This window comes from Ipomoea nil, unplaced genomic scaffold (genome assembly GCF_001879475.1).
Source record: "Ipomoea nil cultivar Tokyo-kokei standard unplaced genomic scaffold, Asagao_1.1 scaffold0900, whole genome shotgun sequence".
Classification (NCBI taxonomy): Eukaryota; Viridiplantae; Streptophyta; class Magnoliopsida; order Solanales; family Convolvulaceae; genus Ipomoea; species Ipomoea nil.
In genome coordinates, this window is record NW_017617328.1 from 127,784 (window position 1) to 138,016 (window position 10,233).

Genomic DNA, 10,233 nt, shown 5'->3' on the forward strand with positions numbered 1-10,233 from the left:
TATTCGTATCCCCGATAAATATTCGAATCTAAAATTTTATTCGTTTGACTACATTATTCGAATATTTGAATTCAAAATGACTAACTTAATTTTTTTTTATAAAATTTTCTATTAGTACTATTATACTAATATTCTATTAATATACTAATTTTCTTCGCTAGAGTTGCTGAGTGCTACCTTGCCGTCCGCCACCGCCAGAAGCTCAAAAAGAAAACAAATCGAAGAGGACGTCACCGTCGTCGTGCTGATGCCACCGCTACTGTACGTACGTGAAGTCCACCGTCATTGTCGTCATCGCAAATCTAGAGTAGAGTGGCAAGAAGAAGCTTTAACTATGGAGTTGCTAGTAACGACTGCAGGGGAAGAAGAAGCTTTAGCTATGACTTTAGAGTTTAGAGTTCTGCATGATGGAAGAAGACGGTTGACGAGAGCTGAGCCGCTGAGGCAGTGAGGCGTTTAGAGTTCTGATCTTCTGGACTTAGGTGATGACTGATTATATCTTTAGTTTTTGTTTTTATTATATATATATATATATATATATATATATATATATATATGAATTTTATTCGAATCAAATATATTCTGATTCAAATTTGAATTCGAATCGAAATATGTATTCGAATAATTCGAATTCAAATCAAAATATTCAAACTCTAATCACGAATCGAATTAAAAATATTTGATTACACTTGATATGCCTCAAACCCAAAGTTTACTATTTGGGGATTATAATAAAAAGTGTAATACTTTTATAGAAAAATATAATATTTTTAAATTAAAATGTAAAAGTATTACATTTTTTCTCAAAAGTATTGAACTTTCCTTCATAAATAACAAACACTTTATTTCTGATTAGTATTACATTTTGTAGTATAAGTATTACATTTTCATCTTGACTCGATCCATTTATGAACAAAGATCCATGAAATGGTCATACACAAGTTTTTGTCTTTCAACAAATAGTCAATAACCACCATTTTTAATCAACAAGCAATTCAATAAAATCTAACCAACTTAAAAATGATATTTTATCCCGTAACACTAAAATATAATATTATTTAAATTCTTGATAGTGATATCTAGAACTTTAAATAATACCACCAGCTATATAAATTTCCAATAATTGCCAATTATGATTTGAAGTATGGTTCTCTTCATCACATATTCACATGTATCAAAAAAGATGGATTATCCTTTTTCCCCTTATCGTCATTAGCTTCACGTTCCCACTCAAGGAAGAGAACGAGATTAATTAAAAAGCATCATTAATAAGTAATAACAGACTGTCCATGATGTTTTCCAAGAGATTAAGACAATTGCAAGTACATTACGTTGTTTGTCTGATCTGCAAACTCAAAACAGATTTCCATCGTCTGATGACGACGTAAAACAAAATTTAAGGTGTGTTTGGTTCATGAGTTTATACAACATGAATAATGAGAATTAAAAATCATAGTTAGTGTTTGGTTGATAACTTTTTAAAACACAATTATGAGATTTGATTACATTTTCAATTAAAACCCTCATCCCCTAATTAAAAAAAATATCATTACATCTTATTACCTGATTTTTAAGTTTGAATTAGTACTTTTAGATTTTTGTTTTGATTTTTTTTATTGATATTAGTGCTTTTATTCAAGTATTTGATTCTCATTCCGATTCCGATTCCTATGTGCGAACCAAACACACCCTTAATATAAGCCTCCTCTTTAATTAATCCACTCGGATCTTCTTTAATTTCAATTCATTCATTCTCTCTCTCTCTTCTGCATTCTTCTCTGACTTCATTATAATCACAACTTAATATATATATATCCAATTATATTAAAGTACAGTTTTTGTTGAAATTAAGGAAAAGAAAATAATGGCTTGCCCTTCATCATCAATGGCAATGGGGGAAAATGGGGAAGATGAAGTCATCCATGTGCTGGCTGTTGATGACGATCCAATTAACCTTATCATCATTGAGAAATTGCTCAAGTCCTCTTCTTGCAAAGGTTTGTGCATGACTAAGCTAAGCTAGTTTTACTTGTTTTGGTCATTGAATTTTCGATTTTTAGAAATATAGTCATTTGTTGTGTTATTGAGTCATTCTAATTATATGTTGTGTTTTCGATTCTTGATATCGTAACTTTAATGATTTGTGGTAATGTCTCTCATTACCTCTATCGACCATTTCATAAATTAAGCTTTGTATTGAGATCACAACTAAAATTTTCAACAATCTGAAAGTAAATGAAAATTTTCAAACTTTTCAAAATTTCCACCCACCGTTGGGGGTGGCGTTTAGAAATTCTAAACATATATTACATTAACCAAAATTTTCTAACAATATTTATTGATAGTCAGTGTTTTTGACCACTTTGGAATGATAGTAAAAAATGGTGACAAAACATTTTTTCAAGTCCTCAAATGAGTAGAAAAGTTAGTTGGAACTTGACTTCTAAGTTCTAACCACAAACCTGGTTTAATAATTTTAATCACTTTCTTGTGGTCAGAAATTCCAACTTTTTCAACACTAACTACATTAAGGAACAATTGACAAAGAAACATGAGGACAAAAGTATTAAAAATGTTGAGTAGAGCATAATTATCGTACTTAAAAATTATAAGTTTGGTTGTGGTCAATACCTTCTTAATTGAACCCATTACACATAATTTTTCTAGTGCAATTTACTTCTTATGTATAACTTTTATGCTACGGAGTATTACATAAGAGCAAAGTTTACCTAATACATACCTTCAAGTACTAGTCACTAGTTTGGACGTTAAAACAGAAATACAAATACTCCGTTTTTTGTTAGATTCACTGTTGTGTGGCATAGTGGGTTACTTTTTTTTTTGAATGCGCATAGTGGGTTACTTAATTACCCTCTTCATTTTAATTTTTTTTTACCGGAAAAAATAGCTTGAAATGGTATATTAAGTAGCTATTTTGTGATGCAATTATTAGTGATTTGAGGTTTACTTCTAATTTGAGTCGGGTCAAAATAGATTCGAGTTTTTTGTAGTGAGACGAAGAGATTGATATATTGTCCGCTCAAAAGGGATAATGGACGAATGAGAAATTGATTCTCAAAATATATTCATTTGAGTTCAAAAAGTTTTAAAGAAGTTTTTGTTCCACATTGATTTGGAAAGTGGGTTTGCACCACTATTTATACAAGAGCCTTTCTAAGGCTTATTGAATTGTATAGCATAGATGCTCTCTCTCCCAAAATGAATTTGAAAATGCTTAACTAGTGTACATTAGCACCTAAATTTTTACAACTTGATTTCCTACGTTTTCTAGCTCTCAAAATCTCTGCTCCTACTCCTTTCTTAGCCTACTACGTTCATCCCACGCTCTTGTTGTTGGGTTCTAAGTTTGAGTGCTCATAACTTAGAACCATAGTGCGTTTTATCCTGGGAAACCTAGGCCGTAACGCTCCTAGCACTCCTTTTTTAGCCTACTACGTTCATCCCACGCTCTTGTTGTTGGGTTCAAAGTTTGAGTGCTCATAACTTAGAACCGTAGTGCGTTTTATCCTGGGAAACCTAGGCCGTAACGCTTCTAGCACCTTTGCGAGACGACAAATAAAGTTTTAAGGAAAGAGTGATTCGCTCGACTCGTGCTAATCACCTACCCACCATATCCATTCGTCCCTCCATGTTTTTTTCAAAAATAATAATAGTCCTTTTTCCGTAGGATTATTATTATTAATATCGTATATATCTACCAACAACTATTTCTGCGTAAAAATAGAAATAATCACCATTTTAGTCCCTTAATTGTTTTTCAATTGTTAATGTTGTTCCTAATTTTCAATTTCAACCAATTTAATTCTTGAATTATTTAAAATTTTTATCAATTAAACCTTTTCAAGACCAAAATGATGATTTTCACATTTTTAAAATTTTATCAGTTTGATAATTGAAAGGGTTTAATTAACAAAATTTTAAACAATTCTAGTATCAAATTGGTTGAAATTGAAAATCATGAACTACATTTACAGTTGAAAAATAATTTAGGGACCAAAATTAAATAATGATTTCCCCAAAAATTGGCAAAAAATAAATAATATAATCCGTAATAATTTTTGTGCACTTGACGAGACAAATTTCATTATTCAATCTAAATTGTCTAAATATTTTCATAGGATTTTTTTTTTTCTTTTATCAATGAATTAGGAAACACATAATATAATCATTACTTGAGATTATTCATTGGGTAAATCATGTTCAATTCTTATGTAATATCTAACAAACCATGAAAACTAATTTTTACTTTGATTAGATGACTATGAGAGTTGGACTTCTCTGGTTGAGATTGTTAGTTTATGATGTTGAGGTAAAAGACGTTAATTAGCAAATATAAAAAAGTAGTCATATTCTTAGGTACCAAGACTATGTGGTCTAATGGTACCCGGGTTGGACTTCTATTTGAAAGATTGTCAGTTCGAGCCTTAGTGGATGCGTTATCGTTATTGGCTCTTTGTATGAATAGATACTACAATGTAATAGAGTCAGCATTCAAAAAAGGTATATTTGATTTAAATAGTTTTTTTTTTTAATTTTAAAATAAAACCTAAAAGATAATATAATTTTATCCACACCCCGACAGAGCATTTGAGAGGATGTAAATCATGGTAACTCAACTGAACATGAAACACAGAGGCTAGACCGGTGCTTACTGCGCACAAGGAACCCCACTCACTTTGAGAGGTTGCTCCCACACTGCCGTAGGTCATTCTTCCAAAGTTTCACCTCTATGACCAGTTGAGCTGCCTATACGGGTCTGAAAGATAATATAATTGATTTAATATACACTGAACGTATTTTACAAAAAATATATTCGAATCAGTATTCGTACACCTACTCAATCTAGATAGAATATTTTTAACCTTACTAATACCTATAATTTTAAGCAAGTAATAATTAAATACCATATCATAATCTCGAGTTAATTCTATTATTAATGATCCTCCGACTATATTAATTTTTCACAATTAGTCTTCGATTTTTAATTTGGACAATTTAGGTCCCTTGACTTTCGAATTCTTTCCAATATTGGTCCTTCCATCAGATGAAAGTTAAGTGGACGTTAAATGAAGGGGTAAAGTAGTCATTTCACCTACTTAGTGTATAATTACTCATATTTCTCCTTTGTATACACGATATATACGAAGTTAATCTCAGTCGAAGCTCTAAAATATTCCTCGTCGTTCCCCATTGTCGTCACTGCCGAAAAGGTCCACTGCTCTGAGTTGCTTGCACCGGCACCGGAAATTCTAGGACTGAGATTTCGTGTAGACAATAGGGAACAACGGGACTGAGATTTCGTGTAGACAATAGGGAACAACGAGGAATATTCTAGGACTTCGACTGAGATTAATATCTTCATATATATCGCGTATACAAGGGAATATGATATGGTACTTAAGCCAAGACCCTAACTCCACCACAAAAGCTAGCTCATGAGTGGAGGTTTAGCCTCAACTTAAGTACCACTCCACAATCTCTTGTGGAGCCGATGTGGGATCGTATCATTGCCCACCCCTTGAGAAGCCGACGTTTGCGGCGGCTTACTCTACACGGCTCACACTCCGGACTCTTCTCGGCACCAGGTAGTCCTTTTCCCCTTTGGATGGCTTCACTCCGGACCTTATCAAGCACCAGGTAGCCCTTTTCTAGGTCGCCCCCTCCGCTAGGCCGGCATTGGATGGGTTGACGGCTTCACTGATAGCTTTCACTCCGGACTCTTCTCGGTTCCCTTTGAACCTTATCAAGCACCGGGTAGCCCTTTCCCACCACACTCCGGCCTCTCAACAAGAGCACCAAATGATACGGTACTCAAGCCAAGACCCTAACTCCACCACAAAAGCTAGCTCATGAGTGGAAGTTTAGCCCCAACTTAAGTACCACTCCACAATCTCTTGTGGAGCCGATGTGAGATCGTATCAGAATACGTGTAATTATACACTAAGCAGGTGAAATAACTAATTTACCCCTTCATTTAACATTCACTTAACCTTTATTTGACGAAAGGACCAACATTAGAAAGAATTCAAAAGTCAAGAGACCTAAATTGTCCAAATTAAAAATTAAAGATTAATTATAAAAAATCAATATAATCGGAGGACTATTGCTTGAATTAACTCTTATAATCTCACTCTATCCCTATCTCATATTGCGCGCATCTTATATCTTATCTTATACAATCTAAGTTATCCAAATATCGAAGCTATTTAGGATAAAAATCTAAACAACCTAGTACCCAGGCTGTCCTATTACATTTATGCATTTAAACCATTAAAACAACACCAGATTTTATGAAAAAATTAAAATAATTAAATAAGATTGAAGAAGTGTCGGATCAGAAACGAAGATACTATAGAGAAATCGTCACAAATTAATTATGAATCTATTAAAACAAACGATTTGAAAAGATTACGAAATATTTGTGACGATTCAGTAGATCTTGAATCGTTGCGTTCGTAGCAGAATTCTTGTCTTTAAATATCACCCATTTTCTGCTCTGAATTCGTCATTATAACTGAATCTTTGGTTTAGGGTTTATGTGCGAAACTGCAAAAAATAAAAAAAATAAATAAATAAAAATAAAACTCCTGTTTTCGTGGAGATTAAGGGAAAAAAAAAAATCTATCCTTCATCCATGGTGACGGTCGGAGAAGATGCAGTCGTCATGCATGTGCTGGTCGTTGACGACAGTGTCGTTGACCGTACCGTCGTTGAGAAATTGTTCAAGTCCTCTTCTTGCAAAGGTATTTCTTTCAATTCAATTCATTTTTTTCTGGGTCACGACGAAATTCACAATCGGCTATTTAAAAGTGTACATCAAATAAATTAAGAGAGTTTTTGTGATAACTCAAAAGTGTATATCAGATAAATTAAGAGATCAGAGTTTTGGCGATAATTAAATTTGTGACATTTTGATACAAGAATGGTGTTCTACTCACTCGATTACTCATTTCGAGCCCTTTTAATTCATTAAAATACTTAATTTTCAATATTTGAGTGAAAATATTTTTTGGGTTCAGTAACAACGGCAGAAAATGGAGTGAGAGCTTTGGAGTACCTGGGGTTATTAGCAGGAGATGTCCAACACAACTCTCCAAACACCAACGTTAGTACTAAATTTCATTCCATATATACGCACAAACCTTAATTACTTCGAATATTTATATTTTGAATAATATTATATTATTTTTTTCAGGTCCCAAAGGTGAATTTGATAATTACAGATTACTCCATGCCTGGGATGAATGGCTATGAGCTTCTTAAGAAAGTCAAGGTCAGAATCTTTTAACTACGTGTTTGAATATCACTGAAATTATATATGATAGAGTAAGTCCTATGTAAGATCGGAGCATCGTCTCATGTGACATGTATGACGTATAATACTTTCTAGTTATATATAGTCGTATTTGAAAGGTGATTGTTCTTCTTATCCTCTCAATCCCAAAAAACCATTCAGACATGACACAAACCTACAAGAATGTAGTTTGGTATTTCATGTTATAATCTTAATTGTATGTCTCATATAAGGGAAGTGATATGAGCGTAGCGGATTGGGTCAGCCTATAGTTCATGGTCTTTTTTTTTTTTTTTTTTTGTATACTTGAACATGTTTTGCGCTACATATAAATATGATGTTTGTAACCTTAGATGTTTAATCATTATCATTATAATTAATAAAATAATAGTTCCACTGTTGTGAACGTAGACACATTATATTGCTAAACTACATAAATTTGGCTTTCTTTATTCTCTGTCATTATTATTGTTCTTGTTCTTGTTAACCTCATCATTAATTACTAATATGTTGGTGTTGGATTTTGTAGGACTCAGCCATGTTTAAGGATGTTCCAGTGGTGGTAATGTCATCCGAAAACATTCCAAGTCGGATAAACCAGTAAGAATAATTTACCATCCAGTTCCTTAATTAATCAGACAACTAATTAACCTTAAATTCTGCTAACAGTAATTAATTATTGTTTAATTATTTGATAAATGAATAAAAATTGATTGACAGATGCATGGAGGTAGGAGCTAAGATGTTCATCCTGAAGCCTCTCAAGCAAGCTGATGTGAACGAACTCAAATCTCAGTTAATGCATAAAAGATTATCAATGTGATGAAGACCGATCAGAAGCTTTAGTATAGTTAGATCCAGATTTGATTCCCAAAAAAAAAAATTAATTAATTTAATATGTATCAAGGATAGCAAGTTAATTTTTCTATTACTATGAAAATTATGGATGAAGACTTATAACATCTTTAGTTATTACACACACACATATATATGATCTACGGGGACCTTTGGAAAATTTAATAAAACCCATTTTTTTTTATGAAGATTCTTAACAACCAATCACTTAAAGAGCTTTTATCAAAAAATCATTTAAAGTGCTCAAATATGCAAACCACAATTTTTTATTTTTTATTTTATTGAGAAGAACTGAAGAATGACAACGAGTAAATTTATGTTTTAATTATTTCATGGTTACTCTAGACAATAGATAATGGTTCAATTTTTATTTATTTTTATTTATTTTTAAATATAAATATAGAGCAAGTCACACGTCAAAGTTAGCAAAGAGTTTGGTCTCATATAATGCCTTTAGAAAAAATGTCCGAAAAATGGAGAATAGAGATCATAAGAGACTAACGGGGTCTGGTTCGTAATTTCACGGAGTTGAAATTTTCTTACGGAATAGAGATCAATTCCCTTGTGATGTCTCTTGTGATTATAACGGCTCTGTTTGGCAACGCTAAGCTAGGAGTTTATAGCTTATTTTAAGCTACTAACAAGCTATAAGTTCTGTTTGGTAATGTTCCCAAAATAAGTTCCTAGCTTAAAATAAGAGCTTATTTTGGAACGCTACTTTAGGTAGCTTTTCAAAATAAGTTACTAGCTTCCTAACTTTTTTTTCCATCTTTACCCTTATTATTTTAAAGTAATGACATATTTTAACCTTATGAATTAAAACCCTTTCTCTTCCCTTATCCCAACTTTCACATCAATCCCTTCCTTAATCTTGTTTCCTGCTAAACAATTATGTTGAATTAAAACCCCTCCTCCTCCCCCTCCCCCTCCCCCCCTGATTATTATTATTATTATTATTATTATTATTATTATTATTATTATTATTATTATTATTATTATTATTATCTACACCTATTTTCTTCTTCTTCTTCTTCTTCTTCTTGGGTAAGGGCGATAAGGTCGAAATGTGCCTCTGGTCTCCACATTTTTCTGCAATCTCTGATGAAGATAGGTGTAGCTAACAGTTCTGCCCAGAATCTTGAAGATCGCAGACCCTTTTCGTTTTCTTAGTGCTTCTCTCCAGTAAATCTTGATCCTCCGGCGACCGATCGGTCGCCGCCGATGAGGACAACTCGGTGAGGGAATCCGATACAGTTTCCATCCTCCATACAATATAGTTTCGAGCTTCCTTTGACCGTTAGAAATGGACCTAGTTTTTACACCTTAGTCCCAACGTTTCTACCCTTTTCAAAATCTAAACAAGATTTGTGGCATTGGAACAACTAGCATTATTGTAATCCAAATCGTGTTGATGAGAAGCTGTCTGATCAGATTTTTGGACGCATTCAGAACCCGACACAGGGTTCCCCATAATCATAATGGGTGATCAATTTAAGTGGGAGAATTGTAGTAAAAGATAAAACCCATATATATATATATATATATATATATATATATATATATATATATATATATATATATATATATATATATATATAAAGGGAAAATAGCGAGTTTGATCTTTGAGTTATAACCATAGTGACGACTCATTTCCTATGTTATTATTGATAACAAGCATTGAAGAAGAAGAATTGTACATGTTTTTGATGATCTTACAATGAAAGATGATACAGGAATTTATAGGTGAATACATTTGGTTATTAAAGGAAATAGAATAAATTTTAAGGCTGTAAATCAGCTGTAATATCTCATCTATTATTTACTATGATATGATGAATCAGCTGATCCCTGTAATTGCTCATATGATTATTCTTTTTCCTTTTTAACACTCCCCCTCAAGTTGAGTAGTGGGATTTCCGATACTTAACTTGACCAGACAGTTGCTGAAAATCCTGCCATTAACTGGTTTTGTTAATATATCTGCTAATTGGTCTTCAGATCGAACAAATGGTAACTCTATTATCCCTGCTTCCAGCTTCTCTTTGATGAAGTGTCTATCAACC

General features: G+C 32.6%; 1 protein-coding gene across 2 annotated transcripts; it reads left to right on the forward strand.

Annotated features, from left to right (window-relative positions):
• The first annotated feature begins 1,772 nt into the window (after positions 1–1,772).
• Positions 1,773–8,292, forward strand: LOC109179298 (two-component response regulator ARR17-like). 2 transcript variants are annotated; one of them, XM_019328802.1, is made up of 5 exons: positions 1,773–1,997; positions 7,041–7,126; positions 7,217–7,294; positions 7,845–7,915; positions 8,036–8,292. In XM_019328802.1, the coding sequence occupies exons 1-5, from the start codon at positions 1,865–1,867 to the stop codon at positions 8,136–8,138; spliced, it is 471 nt and encodes a 156-aa protein (XP_019184347.1). In that variant the 5' UTR covers positions 1,773–1,864; the 3' UTR covers positions 8,139–8,292. The 2 variants fall into 2 exon arrangements, with proteins under 2 accessions (XP_019184347.1, XP_019184348.1); XM_019328803.1 differs by lacking the exon at positions 1,773–1,997 and adding an exon at positions 6,618–6,764.
• Positions 8,293–10,233: the final 1,941 nt, after the last annotated feature.